The sequence below is a fragment of the Procambarus clarkii genome, chromosome 58 (assembly GCF_040958095.1).
Source record: "Procambarus clarkii isolate CNS0578487 chromosome 58, FALCON_Pclarkii_2.0, whole genome shotgun sequence".
NCBI lineage: Eukaryota > Metazoa > Arthropoda > Malacostraca > Decapoda > Cambaridae > Procambarus > Procambarus clarkii.
Window position 1 is genome coordinate 11,096,220 of NC_091207.1, and position 17,236 is coordinate 11,113,455.

The 17,236-nt window shown below is 42.2% G+C and overlaps 1 protein-coding gene across 1 annotated transcript in view; it reads right to left on the reverse strand.

The window, feature by feature from the left end:
- Window positions 1-3,383: 3,383 nt before the first annotated feature.
- The window catches only part of plx (PTB_TBC1D1_like and TBC domain-containing protein plx), a 172,384-nt gene continuing 158,531 nt past the window's right edge, over window positions 3,384-17,236 (reverse strand). Inside the window, exons 25-26 of the mRNA XM_069306560.1 lie at window positions 14,167-14,331; window positions 3,384-9,357 (exon numbers count right to left, since the gene is read on the reverse strand). Coding sequence (XP_069162661.1) covers window positions 9,175-9,357; window positions 14,167-14,331 — 348 coding nt within the window. The 3' untranslated portion in view covers window positions 3,384-9,174. The remainder of the gene's footprint in view (window positions 9,358-14,166; window positions 14,332-17,236) is intronic.

Sequence of the window (17,236 nt, forward strand, 5' to 3'; positions counted from 1 at the left end):
TTCGCAGCTGGCGGGCAAAAATCGCGATTTTCTCCGCTACCGGCCAAAAATAGCGCGATTTTCGCCGCTAGCGACCAGAAACTATGCGATTTTTGCAGCTGGCGGGCAAAAATCGCGATTTTCGCCGTTACCGGTCAAAAATCGTGCGAATTTCGCCGCTAGCGCCCAAAACCCATGCGATTTTCGCAGCTTGCGGGCAAAAATCGCGATTTTCGCCGCTACCGGCCAAAAATCGTGCGAATTTCGCCGCTAGCGCCCAAAAATCATGCGATTTTCGCAGCTGGCGGGCAAAAATCACGATTTTCGCCGCTAGCGGCCAAAATCCGTGCGATTTTCGCCGCTGGCGGGCAAAAATCGCGATTTTCGCCGCTACCGGCCAAAAATAGCGCGATTTTCGGCGCTAGCGACCAGAAACTATGCGATTTTTGCAGCTGGCGGGCAAAAATCGCGATTTTCACCGCTACCGGCCAAAAATAGCGCGATTTTCGCCGCTAGCGGCCAAAAACCGTGCGAATTTCGCCGCTAGCGGCGAAAAATCGCGCGATTTTCGCCCCTAGCGGCCAGAAACTGCAATTTTTGCAGCTGGCGGGTAAAAATCGCGCGAATTTCGCCGCTACCTGCCAAAAACCGCGCGATTTTCGCCGCTACCGGCCAAAAACCGCGCGATTTTCGTCGCTAGCGGCCAAAAACCATGCGATTTTCGCAGCTTGCCGGCAAAAATCGCGATTTTCGCCGCTACCGGCCAAAAATAGCGCGATTTTCGCCGCTAGCGGCCAAAAATCGTGCTATTTTCGCCGCTGGCGGGCAAAAATCGCGATTTTCGCCGCTACCGGCCAAAAATAGCGCGATTTTCGCCGCTAGCGACCAGAAACTATGCGATTTTTGCAGCTGGGGGGCAAAAATAGCGCGATTTTAGCCGCTACCGGCCAAAAACCGCGCGATTTTCGCCACTAGCGGCCAAAAACCATGCGACTTTCGCAGCTTGCGGGCAAAAATCGCGATTTTCGCCGCTACCGGCCAAAAATCGTGCGAATTTCACCGCTAGCGCCCAAAAACCATGCGATTTTCGCAGCTGGCGGGCAAAAATCGCGATTTTCGTCGCTACCGGCCAAAAATAGCGCGATTTTCGCCGCTAACGGCCAAAAACCGTGCGATTTTCGCCGCTGGCGGGCAAAAATCGCGATTTTCGCCGCTACCGGCCAAAAATAGCCCGATTTTCGCCGCTAGCGACCAGAAACTATGCAATTTTTGCAGCTGACGGGCAAAAATCGCGATTTTCGCCGCTACCGGCCAAAAATAGCGTGATTTTCGCCGCTAGGGAAACCCACCTGAGAGACGAGGTCGTTTCGACCACACCCAAGCGAACTCCCTCTGAGATGACTCAACAGTGCGCAGAAGAGGGTTGCCCTGCCAGCACCGAACCTCCTGGAGAAGGAGGCGCCACCCAACGCCACCACATGCCACTACTTGAAAGGCTCACAAATCATGGGACCAGGCGCGAGCAAACAAAGCAAGCCTCATTTCCCCCCCCCCCCATCGCCCCCATCAATGGGACAAACCGCAAAAGGGCTGACACACCTTATGAGAACCTAGGCGGCACACAGGACGATTCCTGCGCGACCAGAAAAAGACGGAACCGAAGGCTGCGCCTGCCCAAATCTGGCACAACTGGCCTACCACGATGGGAAGAACCCCGAGCCCTGGCACGACTCTTCCGGGAAGGCCCCCCACACGAGCCCCCAGGAGAACTAACAAGCTTGATATGGGGCGGCATCTAGTGGAAGCCGCCTGCTGATACTGCACGACGGCAGACTCTGCAAATAGCAGCGGACAAAAGAGCGAAGACAACCTAACAGCCAGGGCCCAAGCAGATTCCAGGGAAGAAGCAGGCACCACCTGCCAACACACGAAAAACGCATCCCGCAAAAAAACACGAAACCGCATCCCGCAGGAGCAGCACAAACAACTTCAACAATGCAGACGATGCAAGCACTGCCGAGAGCAACGCACCAGATCCTGAGGCGGCCCCATGCTCCTTTACATCTAACTCAAGCCAATCTGAGGATAGCTCGAGGAGGGAGAAGAAACGCAGGGCCGAAGCCAGCAGGCCACGTGTACGTAAATCCTCCAAGACCAAGGCAGCCGAAAGGGAAGGAACCTGCACATAAAGCTGCATTACACCAACATCCTGTGGAAGGGCAGGGGCGAGCAAACATGCATTGAGATGCTCAAATTTGCCCTGCAGGAAAACCTGCAATGCCATCTGAGCCTCCCTTCACTCAAGAACGCGGGACTGACAGAATGTGTGCCAAGCCTCCAACGAGAAAAGCGGGCAGTCTGCTAACCAGGATGACTCCGGAACTTCATAACGAACCCAGTACGGACACGAAGATCAATACACAAAGGAATGCGGATCCATAACAAAAGCATAATCTGGGTTGCACAGGAGGTAAGCTGCAAGGGCTTCCCGCACCAAATGTGACGGGACGTGAGAAGCAGAAAACCTCCAAAAGGATGGGACCAAGAAACCCACGGGATCACGGAACCGAACCAGGGAAGGGGTAGATGCCAAATCCATTTCGTACGAGGAGGGAGCGAAAGAGAACCCCCCTCCTTGTAACACCAAGCCCTGATCCGAGGGTACAAAAACCAAAGCAAGGCCCATGGGAGGCAAAGAGAGCAAAAGGCCATCAGTGAAATAGAGAGAAATCCGAAATATTTTTTCTCCAATGCAAAATCAAGATCAAAAACCACATCTAGTATCAGGCCCCTGCAAAAGGGAGATGGAACGTTCACTGATGACAACAAAGAAATGAGCGAAATACTGAGGAATCAGTATGACTCTGTTTTCAGTGAGCCACTAAGCACACTGAAGATTGATAATCCAAATGAATTTTTCATGGATATGATACCAACATCAAATCATATATCAGATGTCACCCTATTCCCACTGGATTTTGAAGAAGCCATAGACAGTATGCCTATGCATGCTGCACTAGGCCCTGATTCTTGGAACTCTATATTCATCAAGAACTGTAAAAACCACTATCGCAGGCCCTTCACATTTTGTGGAGACAAAGCCCAGAAACCGGCGTTATCCCTGACATACTAAAAACAGCAGAGATAGCACCACATCTGTCACATCTGCAAGAAAAAGGACAGGTTGGATAACTTTCACACTAGAGATGCTAAACCAATGATGATACTCTTCAAGATGCTAGTGCTCTCTAGAGTGGAGTACTGCTGCACAATGACAGCCCCCTTTCAAAGCTGGAGAAATTGCTGACCTGGAGAGCGTGCAGAGATCCTTTACTGCTGGGCCGCTGGGGTCGCTAAGCCCTGAAATCATCTCAAGGTAACCTCAAGGTAGTTAAAAAAAAATATTTCCGTTGTCTATTAATTTATTACATGTCCTTACAGCTGCTTTGTTCATTAACATAAAATTAAGCATCAACCTGGCACACACCATAAACTGGCTGAAAGTCTATCTCAAAAAGACTCTTTCCTACACTCAAAACATCATCAAGTTAAATAGAGAATTGTTTGATGGCTGACGATTTGCAAGCTTTCGAAAAATAAGAATTTGGTGGTACATGGTAAGCACGTACTGTAGATATCAAATTTCAAAGAGCATAGGTTAATTTGAACTGTACTGTACTTGGGTTAAGTATGAATTAGCATTAACAATCTGTATTATTTCATGTGTGTACTGCGTTCTCAGCAGTTTCTTGAGCTCCCAAACATGCCACTTGGCTGCTCTTTACAAAATCATTGGACAGTATCCTTGCATCACTCCACATACCATACATTTTGAAACCACATCATTTGCTGTATTTGTGGCTGAAAAGCAGGAGCATTAAATAGTAATGTTCAAATTGGTCTTTTTATTTAATATATTAAAGCAATAGGACTTTTAGGAAGTTAGTGAGACCAGTCAATATTTATCACATGTACTTTACTGTTATCTTTGATTTGCATTTTCTTAATTATATATTACTATGAAGAGGAAGCCTTGCAAATAGGCAGCCACCTGTATTAAATGTTTCACCCATGCTATGTTTTTAAAGCAATGTCAAAGATCTACTGTTCAAGCTAATTTAATAATAATACTTGAGAAAATGCTACTTGGTTTTGTTTGTGAAATATTTATCAATCAATATACTATCCCAATCACATCTATCCTAGAGTGCTATCAATAATGCCTTATTTACAAACCCAATTCTTTTCTAAATATTGTATTTTGAAATTAAATGTCATAAAAAGTCTAAAAAAAATCCAAATGCTTTCTCACCACGCTTACTACTAGAATTGTTTTCAAACTCACTTAAATATAATTAGATATAATTTTGCAATAAAAATGGATCAGCAACACCTGAAATAAATGCCCGTATGTCACCAGCATATTTCTTTACCCATCATGAAACTCTTGCCTTTTAATAACTCCAGGTGATGCAGCTTATATTAACACCACAATGTTTAAAACGGGTAATTATGCTTCTCTTAGAACCAATTAAAATGATTATTTATATATTGACCAGACCACACACTAGAAAGTGAAGGGACAACGACGTTTCGGTTCGTCCTGGACCATTCACAATCGACTTGAGAATGGTCCAGGACGGACCAAAATGTCGTCGTCCCTTCACTTTCTAGCGTGTGGTTTGGTCAACATATTTCAGCCACGTTATTGTGACTCCTCGTCTGCATATGGATTATTTATACACTTTAATTATTGGTACAGTATCATTTATACTGTACACACATTTTCCTGTTGTACAGGCAAATTGTTCATGTTGAGTATCTTACTAACACTAGTACACTACTGCGTAATACGTCACTATACAACTAATTACACAAGGCATGTAATATCTATATTGGCCAAATATTTGAGACACACAATATTACTGTAGTTATAAATAAGTCACACATAATTGCTCCACCAATTAAGGAAAACAGAATCAAACCAAAATATTACACTACACTATCTGCATACATCATAATACGCAGCGTTTTGTCTTCCCCAATCTTCTCAATATTTTAGCCTCGTCTAAATGGACCAATGTCAAGATACTTTGGCATTACAGTATATACATAATTTAGGCATTTAAAATATATTATTGTCCTGAATATACATGTAAATATATTTAACTAATTTAAATTACTCCATTGCAAGAACTGGTCACAAATCCAAGCAAGCTAAGGCTAACGGAGTCATTATGTGTAATAAAAGTTATTCCTTCATTATAAGACAATATTTTACAATGTTCAATATATGTACAATAATTATGCTTTGTGAGGCAGACCGAATCTCATATAATGCCCACAAGCTTTATTATGAGAATATTTGAAGGTGTGGCACTCATTGAATAATACCTAAGAATTTGATAAATAAATAAAGAATTATGCAAATATCATTTATTCAATTGCTATTAATAGCACTGACTAAATAATATAGTCAGTGCTATTTTATCAGTATTTAGCACTGACTAAATAGTATACTGAAATAAATTAAGGGTATTTCCAATAAATTCTTTTGAAATAACGAACATTTGCATGAACTTTACAAAAATTATGGATTAGGTTGAAGTGTTCATTTAGATGAATTCCTCCAATTGACACAATAGCCAAGAGCAACGCCACTTCAACTCGAAATTAACGTTATCTTGAGATCTTGAGGTTATGTTGAGATGATTTCGGGGCTTTTTAGTGTCCCTGCGGCCCGATCCTCGACCAGGCCTCCACCCCCAGGAAGCAGCCCGTGACAGCTGACTAACACCCAGTTACCTATTTTACTGCTAGGTAACAGGGGCACAGGGTGAAAAAAACTCTGCCCATTGTTTCTCGCGGCGCCTGGGATCGAACCCAGGATCACAAGTCCAGCGTGCTGTCCGCTCGGCCGACCAGCTCCCCGTCATCAACGTCATCAACGATTCAACATTGATGAAGTTGATTCAATGTTGAGCCAACACCACTCTTGGATATTTTGCTCACTGGGTCATTCATCTTGGCTAATAGTTTAATGCTTCTTGAAGAAAAATAAAATGTGCGGTAATAGGGACAATTTCAAACAGGTCACCGCTGCACCATGGAAAGATTACAACTCCAGAGAGCTCTCCCATGTCAGCTGACCATACTATTCACTACCTATTAACATCAATTACATAAGTCATTCTATATTACACATATCTTTTGTGGATATTGCACTTACTACAACACTCATTACATTCAAGTGTAAGTAGCACTGCTTCAGATATTTAAATGTGAGGGGCACTGACAATATTAGCATTTGGAACTCCTATAGAGATACATATTTTAAACAGTTTCTAGTTTAGCAATTGCACATATAAGTTGGCAACAAATTATTTGAACTAAAACAATTAAAAATGTTACAAAGATGTAGGATCTGCTTAGAATATTAAATTTACTTAAAAATCATGAAACTACGAAAGATATTATATGTAGTATGGTCAACAATAGAAAATAACGTGATGAGAAATAGTTATAATTCCAGGCTATCTTGAATCAAAGTTATCCATTCATGTATGTATACATCATGAATGTATGTATGTATGTATGTAAAGAGTTGTAATCATTGTAACCTTGTTATCTTGACTGCTGCCCTATAGGTTGGTGGGAGTGGAAGTGACCCACTTTCCCAGACAAGAAACACTGCTTGGTGGCATACCAAGAGGAGGTAGGTGATGGGCGTCACATAAGATGGTACATGCAGGCTCATATTAACGTTAATGACTAGCATTACCAGTAATGTTGCATGTCTGGCCTCAACATCAATACTACATGTGTATAAAGATAAACTGCAATATGCCTCTTTATAAATTACAAAACATTAATTGCCATGACAGAACATTCCCGTGTGTAGTTAATTCTCCAATACTGGCAGCTTCACATAACTTACTTTTTGTCTTTATGTGTATTTAATGAAACAAGAACACATACGGATAGCTAGCTTCTAAGTGGAGAACATCTCAACATTTGCACGTACGGAATTTAATAACAATATAAAACTGCACAAATTAAGTTCAAAACATTTTCCATACACATAAACTTATACCGAATTTTGTATTACCTATTTAGCACCCTGTACAAGTCCATACTTCTAATGTGTTAATATATTCAACAAACAATTTGCAAATAAATGCCATAAACTAATAAAACCATTTGACAATAAACAACCACTGTTTACACAGTCAATCGAGTCTTTCTTTCTCAAGACTTGTCACTGTATACTATTCTTGTCTTCAATTATTTAGGTAGCATTGTTAGCTTAGAGAAAATAAACGCAGTAATATTCCTGATATACAGTTTCTTTTTAATGACATCATATACATATAACAATTACTTCATGTATTTTGATTCGGGTTACGAGTTATCTGGTGTACTACTAATGAGCAATAAAGATATTGCTGTACCCGAGGTCCATTTATAAAACTACAATATGTGTTTGTTTTTATATATATATATATATATATATATATATATATATATATATATATATATATATATATATATATATATATATTTATTTATTTATTTATATTTCATGTATGTAATATAAATGGAATTAGTTAGAAATCAAACAATATTTTCTAAGGGTATGAGTAAATAACTACAACAATTGTTATGTCTTGGTAACACATGAGAAAATCAGAGTAAAATATAGAGCATTGAGCATAATTATATGCCCTTTTTATGGGGCTCGTGAGTGGCTGACCACATCTTAAGAACTGGCACTCCCAGGGCCAAGACCATTACACAGACATCTACCACTATCTTTACCTCCTGGCAGTAAGTGTTAGATACCTTCTCATTTACAGAAGCAGGAAAGCATGTGAGGATTAGAGATCAATCCACATTGAGGAGAAACCCCCCCCCCCCCCCCTTGCCCAAACATTAAGTGCAGAGTGTAATGAAATAAGCTCTTCTGGTGGGCCATGTATAGCTTTCCTTAGTTTTTGATCTGTTGTAACCAAGCCTTGAGATGTGCACCAGGAATCAAGAAGAGAGTCTAGCTCTCTCTACGAGGCAAGGAAACCTTGTGAATCAAAGATCTACTTCAAACTAAGGAAAACTCGCCAGAGATATTAGATGAAAAAGCAAGCTACTGCTTTGTAGACAGAAATTCAAGATGAAGTGAAAAAGGAAATTACCATTATAATGAGTGAAGAACCCTAACTTTAAATTGCCTGACCACCACTAAATGGCAGCCAAAGCCACTCTAGGCACTAGCCAGCCACCCACCCAACACCAGATGCCAGAATTAAACCCCAGACAACCCAAGGGGAAGGAGGAGTCACAGTGGGAACAGGGAAAGCTACTGAAGTCTAATAAGAAAAGGGCATTTCATTATATTCAATGCTTGACTTCTGGGAGGACCCTGTCAGTTGCTCTCATGGCTACTAATAAAGGTACAGTAGTACTCAGGGTACTAAAGTCTGGACACTCAGTGATAATAACATAGAAAAGGGTATCCTGAACTTAGCCACAGCAGATGGAATACACGAGACACTGCTTGTAACCAGCAAATATACTATGAGTAAAGTTCAAAAGAATAGCTGGTCAATTAGTTCAGAAATCTGGTTTTGACAGAAGAGGATAGTCTGTCAGCCAGGATATAATGGGGCCAAATTACCAGAGCCCTAAGGGGATCTAGCAGCCACCTGCTGTCAAGCTGGAGAGGTGATGCGATGGTTTCCAGAACTTGTTTGATAGCTAATTACTAAACAATTTAAGAGGAAGTGTTGGGGTGTTTTATGGGCCATTTTAAGAGTGGTTTACCTCAGGAGTCCAGTAATCTTTTATAAGTGTGTAGGGAAAAATTGGTGTGAAATGGCACTTGCTCCCAGTGAGCCAAGACTGTCACAGACGCCTCGTGTGTTTGTCACGGCTCTGGTGTGACAACGCCTAATGCTAGGGAGCTACTGATGGGGGCCTACTCAAAAGCTAAAAACCTGGCACATTATATTTTTTAATAAAGTTATCAGCATATTACCAATAGAGGTAGCTTCTACATATAATTTCTTTTACCATCAATTACAGCACCATTGCATAAATTAAAAGTCTTTAAACAAGTATCCCACTTTACTAAGCAAGAAATTGTATTCACAGGAACAAACTTAATCTACTTAAAAAAAAAATATACACCTGTATGAACTTTTAGTCATTACCAACAAGGTTCTTAATATAACGTTGCATTATACTATAATCCATTGAAACTGCCCTGGGGCTAGTGTGAGCATGCTGCTGGTGTTGGTGGTTGCTAGGGCTTGGAGACGGAAGGGACGAAGATATATCGTCGGTTTCTTTTGTATCGTCTTTTTCGCTGTCATCTGCTGCCTTCTGGTTTGGGAAAAAGTGTAGACATTAATGGGGAAAAGCAGCATCCCTTCTCACAACATTTTTCATGTCAGCTATAGCTTGCTTTCTGCCTGAGAGAGTTCTCTGTCTTGCTAATGGTTCACATTTGCTTACATTAACCTCAAATGCAATATAATGCACATGCACATCAAGTCAAATAAGTGCACTTCCATTAACTGGAAGCATCAGTGTTAATGAACATCACAAAATATTCTTACATAATATATATTTACTTTTGAAGATTACTGTACACATTACTAAACACTTCTCGTCTAAGTAATTTTATACAAATGAAATGGCAAGCAAAATAGACTATATACCAGCTACTGGAAAGCATGCAAGAAGCCACTGTGACTGTGTTGTTTGTAGGAACACAGAAAGGTGGGTGAAGACATGAAAGCAATCCCAACATGGTGCAAAGAGTGTGGAGCTGTCCTATGTTATGTGAGCTGCTGTAATGAGTATCACACCCTCCACAACTTCTCAGTGTTTCATATTGAAGCATAAACATGTATATACTAGATGAGGGAGTCAATATTGTGAAAAGTGATCAATAATTTTTATGCAATTTACCGTAAAGTACAACATTTTGGTGTGCATACTATTAGCACATACATTTGCATGTACAGATGTTCTGCACAGTTACTGCAGAACATTGTTATTGCCTGCATCTACTTCCTCATCACAATCGACTTGAGAATGGTCCAGGACGGACTGAAACGTCGTCGTCCCTTCACCTTCTAGTGTGCGGTTTGGTCAACATAATTTAGCCACGTTATTGTGACTCATCGCCTGCATATGTTCTGCACATTTTATTATAATAGAACATAAAGCCACATACTATTGAACAAATTCCCATCAATTGAATGGTCTGCACAACCCCTCCGGGTCACTCACTGCAAGAATGAGCACGAATTGCTGACGTCCTGGCAAATTTTCTCCGCTCCACTACAACCTTTGTAGGTTATGCATTTTTTCCCTGTGATCAAGGAATGCATTTTAACAATATTGTACTAAACTAACAGATACAAAAATTCCCGCGCATCAGGGCATTGTCTTGTACAAACAGAGCCACAGCTCAAGGGATAATGTGATCTTTTAGTGACAGTTTATTTACAACTACTCACTAATCTCTTTGTCAGAGTTTTTTTAGCACATTTTCACAATTTTTAAGTGCATTCTTTTACCTATTCCACATTCTATTATGTTCATTATTATGACCACACCATTTTGAGTGGCATGACAATCCTCTATGTCTTATTCTTCCCTGTAAACATATTCATTCAACTCTGAATTTTATCTGGTAGTTTGTTTATAAAAACACTGAACATTACTGGCACCAGTACTAAATCTTGTGGTACTCTACTAGTGACATGTTCTCACTTTACCTGAATTTACCTGAGGGCTACTAATACTAGTTGCCTCAACGAGGACAGGAAGCTGGTGGCTTGTCAAAGGTCCCCCCATTTGCCCTGATGATCTTTTCTATCTGTATTTTAAAACCCATCAGAGTTTTGGCATTTATGGCTTCAGCGGGAAGGCTGTTCCACGGGTTTACAACCTTATGAGTGAAAAAGCATCTCCTGTTTTCTATCCTACATTGGGGTTTGTTGAACTTGAACCTGTTGATTCGTGTTCATGTTACATCTGATCTTTTGAGGAAAGTATCGGGATCTATATCGTCCAAATTGTTTAGTACAGTATTTTGAAGGTTTCTATGAGATCCACACTGTCATGCCTGGTCTGCAGTGTTGTTAGCCCTGTGGCACTCGACTATTCTTGATACGTGAGATGACTTAGCTCTGGTATGATTTTTGTTGCCCGGTGTTGCACCTTCTCCAGAGCAGCTATGTCTTTGTGAAGATGATGTCTTCATGCCGGGATGCAATAATCCAGGTGGAGCACACCAGAGATTTATACAATTGAACGACTACTTTTGTTCCTTGAAGGTAAAGGTACACATGATTAGTCCCAAGGTTTGGTTTACTATTTTTTACTGCCGCTCCCACTTGTTGTGCAACTTTTAGTGAATGATGGATTCTGATTCCAAGGTCCTTTTCTTCATCTATCTGTTGTAAGGTAGTGTTGTCAATTTGGTAGTTGTGACGTGGCTTGTTATGCCCCACATATAAGGTGTTGCATTTATCGACATTAAAAAGCATTTGCCAGTCATCTGACCATTTGTGGAGTTCATGTAGATCACTTTGTAAGGTCTCAATACCACTTTCACTTCCCACTTTTCCATAGATCTTAGTGTCATCTACAAATTTGATGATGTTATTTGTAATATTCTCATCTATGTCATTGATGTACTATATGACAATTGGGTTGGCCCCAAAATGGACCCCTGTGGCACCCCACTTAGCACATTTCCCGTCATATTCATTCCCATTTAACACGTCCCTTTGTTTTCTATGTTTTAAACATTGTTTTATCCATTCCAGTATTCTCTCATTTATTCCATGTGCCTGTAATTTCCTTGCCAGTCTCTCATGTGGTACCTCGTCAAAAGCTTTAGCAAAGGCCATGTATGCTACAGCTACCGGAAGTCCTTTGTCTGAATAGCCAGTTACGGTTTCCAGAAATGTGAGCAGGTTTCTGCTGTCATGTCAGCCATCAGGGGGCCTGACAGCTGAGTGGGCAGTGCTCGGGATTCGTAGTCTGAAGGTTCTGGGTTCGATCCCCGGTAGAGACGGAAGCAAATTGGCAGTTTATTTCACCCTGATGCCCCTGTTTGCCTAGCAGTTAATAGGTACCTGGGAGTTAGACAGCTGCTACGGGCTGCTTCCTGGGGGTGTGTAACAAAAAGGCGGCCTGGTTGAGGACTGGGCCGCGGGGACGCTAAGCCCCAAAATCAAATCATCTCAAGATAAGTTAGTGAGGCAGGATCTATTTTTAACAAACCCATGTTGCGTTGATTTTACAAGATTGTTCTCAGTGAGATGTTGTATGATTCCCTCCCTTAAGATTCCCTCCATGAGCTCCATGAGCTTGATACAGTGTCTCTAATCACTGCTCTAATTTTTCATCCATGTCAGTAGTCTGCCAGGTGAACATTTTACATGTATACAACAATAAATAACAATAAATATGTTATATGTACCAGAACATGGTAAGTTTATTGAACACCTGTTTTAAGTCTTGCCTTCTCTCTCTCTCTCTCCTAAAAAATATAGCTACTTTCTTGCACAATAACTCTTAGATATGGCAAATGAACATGTCCTTGTTTCTATTCTCTTTGGGTTGTAGGATGCCTCGCTGCCCCATGAAAGTGACAAACATGGTAGTAGTAATAATAATGATGTATATGGCTGACACTGTGCTTCAGTATGCTCGAGAGAAAAAATAATTTACTGGAGATAATACTAATTATACAGAGAAAAATCACACTACATGACATATATCGATGAGAAATTCAACTTAAGCCCCCTTAGGTGATTCAAGCCCATGACCAATGTACTACCAGCCACAACCTCTACCGCTGTACCACCCACTATAATTGATTTTCTCATTGATATATACATCACCTGTGATTTCTCTCTGTGTAATTGATGTTTTGGCATATGGTTTTGACCTACTTTACCCACACCCGGGTGCCTGGGGGTTATACTTAAATCTTGGTAGGACTTCAGAAGAGGAAGGACTTCATGCCACTTCAGCAAAGTCCCAAGTTGTATAACTTATACAACTTCGACCAGATCAGGGTGGTACAGTGGTAGAGGTTGCAGTTGGCTGAACTGTGAAGTGAAGTGAACTGAACTGAACCCGCTGTCACGGGTTCAAGTCACCTAAGAGCTCCAGCTGATTCTCTCACCGATAGTACTAATGCCGTGGTAACAAGAGACAAATTGTATTTTTGATCATATTTTGGTAATAATGATTATTAGACAGCAACAATGCTCATGTCATGTTAATTATGCCTCTGAACCCAAATTTTATCATAGATGTGATTACCAGTACATATATGCACTTGGTGAGAGTATGAGATCAAGAAGCTTCGGTCAAACACTCTTCAAACATTACCATGCTCTAACTAACTAGTTCTGACATACAATTGTCACATAATTCCCCTGCATAGCAGACGAAACTGCCCCTTCCTGCTTGCCTTAAATTATTCCACTCTCTGCATACCGTGTATTACGACCGGTAGGGAGCTCAACCCAGACATATGTCTGGAAACCACCACCAGTCACCCTCCACCCAGCCCCAGAGCACCAGGTAGGTGCAAGACCTGCTGGCGCTTGTTACCGCTAGGTAACCACCGATTATGCCGCCGGCTCATCATTCCAAGCCTCGGTGACAAAGGATGTGACATCACCATTAGGGATATAAGTACTCGTGACCTCGCTCACCACAGTGGTCTCTTCCGGTGCTCGGGGGAACATTACGGCCTCCATGCAACACTTGCCCCACCAGCTTCCTTGTGTGCAGGTTGTACAGTGGTGTTGTGTGAATATTCTTTCACTATCACCTTTATTTTTGTATTAAAGTAAGTTTATTCATGTGTGTAATTATTATTATTTCTCTTGTGTGCTAGCCAAGTGAGTTCTATCAAAGGTTTTGGGTATTTTTCATATGTTAATTGTCCATTTTTATATTAGAGTAAATTGTCTTAATTTTTCATCTGAGTATTCCCTTACTCCTGTGCAATTTTTACGCTGCAAAAACCAATGCGGCATTCGTTTTTTTTTTATGCGAAATGCGTGCCACATCACATCTGCCCAATATAGCTGTACTACTGCGTCACGTAACACAACACTTGAAATGAAATTACATGCTTAAAGATCTTACCTTACTATTAATAGGTAGAAAACGCTGCAGGTTAGGAGGGATGCCAGACAGGCTCTCCGGTGGTACTTTCTGTGCTAACAAATCGACAAGGTGTTTGAGATTACCACGTTCCAATTCCAACCATCGAACTCTTACTTCTAAATGATGCTGACTCTGCTGTAAGCTCTGCCCAAAGAAAATTATTTTGTTAAATCACAATCTGCAAATGGGAGATGGGGTGTCATATGTTTGAACACGGGCACAATTTCAGTGCTTGCCATAGAAGCTATTTTCTCTAGATATGCCACCGAGTTTAATGAGGATATGTATTTGACTATGGTGAAACCTTGACTTGGCAAGGCTTGCTTTAGTGTATCTCCAGCTCCAATACACACTTTTAAACAAAATTTGATCACCAATTTCGCTGAACAAGAGTTTGGTAAAAGTGGGTGATACACGGATTGACTTTGGGTATGGGCCACAGTTCACCACCTTAGCCATAGAAAGTTTCAAATAAAATATTTATAAAATAAGGAAATATTGCATATTATTATCCTAATAATTTGATCAAACATAATGTATGGCCAAAAATATGTAAAATGGTGTGCAAGGAAGCCTCACTTACGGATCCTGAGTCAACTGTACTCTGGAACAACATTTTCACATTTATATTTCTTTGAAATTTAGCCTTAAAAACATAAGCAACATTACTAAAAATTTAACAAATAATTAATTATAAAACATTTATTTAAATATAACAAGAACGTTAGCTTACAAATATAACAGCACTGTCATCTTTATGGCTTCATCAGAAAGACCAGAAAATGTTATATGATCTTAGTAGATGAAATCAAAATTATGTTTCAAAAAATAAAATAATTCATGAATATGGTGTAGTTTTCTAACATTGTTAAAATACATTCCCTGATCACAGGAAAAAACCAGCGTTGAATGTAATGAAATGCCATTTTCTGGGTGAGCTCTGGAGGCTCCTTGGAGCTGTCAGGCTAATATGCAATACATTAGACCAGGGGTATTAGTCAATGGAGTTCAGCCTACCGAGAACCACGAGCCAGAACCTCGCCCCCCTCAGAGAGGCACAGAGGAGCAATGGCCCCTGGAAAATTCTCCTGTGGTTGGGGGTTTTCCTTATCTCCCATCGACCAGGGTGAGACACCCAGAAAGGTAGGCATAACAGAACAAACCCCACACTAAGAAAATTGCAACCGAATATCGAAGAGAGGCAGAACTCCCTCAAATCCTAAGGAAACAAGCCAATATCATACTTCGCCACTGCACTGCTCGTCCGTGCAGCCCTCTTTTTTTTCTGGAGGGGGAGGGGGAGAGGCCTGAATCCCCCTTGCCAGTTACCCAGCAACTCTAGTTCAGAAGCTAAGCATCAAAACAATGCGAAAACCACTGATCGGAGGGAGGGAGGTATCCAGGAAGCCTCCGGGGCTCACCCAGAAAATGGCGTTTCATTATATTCAATGCTGGTTTTCTGTGGGGTGCCCCTCTGGCTCCCTGTAACTACGTAACCAAAGATAAGGAAAAGAGGGACTTATCCGGGAGGCGGCCGCTAGAAGCTCCTCAACTCGAAGGCGAGACAACTGGCTGCAACCTGCAACCCAAAGCCACACATGAACACCCAGGACCATAAATGTTGACCAAATAACGGGCGGCTAAGACCCTGTTCAACTTCCAAAATCCCCGCACCCCGAATATCAGTCCAGGATAATGTTGCTGAACACAGTAGCCAAAGCAGCAAACTTTGAAACGTCATGGGCATGGGGGATAGACCGCAGGCTGGCTAGACTTAATAACCCTGTGAACGTCTTGGGAGACTCGAGCCCTGGAATAGGGAATGAGGGAAACCAGATCAACCCAAAGCTCATCCTCTGCCACAGAAGCCGAGGCGTGCAGGTAACGGCGAAGAGCCGCAACAGGATACAACACATGATGCACCCCCCGGCCTGATCAACCAAGCATCAATGACCCCTCCGAAAAGCAGCCGTCTCGTTCTTCGCCAGAGAAGGAGAAGGCTGCAACCGAACAAACCGATTACAGGGACTGAAAGAGCAGAAACTCCTGCACCAGAGGAGAGCATAAAGCTCACCAACCTGACCCCCAGAGGCCAATGCCAACAGAAAGAAAGTCTTGGAAAAACAATCTTGAATGGAAGGTGCCACCATGAATCGAGAAGAGAGATAGGAGAGCACTGTGTCCAAGGACCAGGATGACTCAGGTGGCGCATGAGCAGGCCGAAGGTGAAATAAAGCATGAGAAAGCTTACGGAACAGGGCAGAAGTGACATCTACCCTGAACGCAAGCCGGAGCGGCTCCGCGTGGACAGCACGATACGAGATGACAGTATTCGGCATCAAATGACGGTCCTGAAAAAGCCAAGAAAGGACAAGCAAACCCAATCAGAAATAGAAGATAACCTACGAAGAGAGAGAGAAAATGACAGAAAGAATAGCAGGAAACTTCATACTGTCACAGAGACGAAGCTGTCAGGTGGGACACCATCAACAAAGCCACCTGATCATCATACAAATGGTGATAAACCAGCATTGAAAAGACCAGACGCAAAGAGCGGAGGAGAAGACCAAACCAGCCATGTACCAGACCGGTCTCATCTGCTGGAAGAAGCGGAGCCGCAGAAAATGCTCCGGTCAGTTGGTAAGAATCCAATTGAGCCAGAACCCAAAGCAATAGCTGGACATGGGAATGAGAGGTATATGTAACCATGCCTAGACCAGTCCTGCTGAAAAGCCTTCACTGCTAAGGCTCAGAATTCGGGGAAGAACGCCACATACATCAGGAGATGCCGAGACCATACCAATGCAAAGAGGTCCACCTCCGGGAGCCCGTATGTCCAGCAGAGACAACTGAAGGAGTCGGCATCGACTGTCCATTCTGTGGACAGGGGAATGAACTGAGACAGGCCGTTCACCAGGACGTTGGACACTCCCCGGATATGAACCGCGCGGAGAGCCAAACCCCGAGAAACAAGCAGACGAGTCAATTTAAGGGACCAGTTGGTCGCTAGGGAGCCGGTCGGCTGAGCGGACAGCACACTGGACTAGTG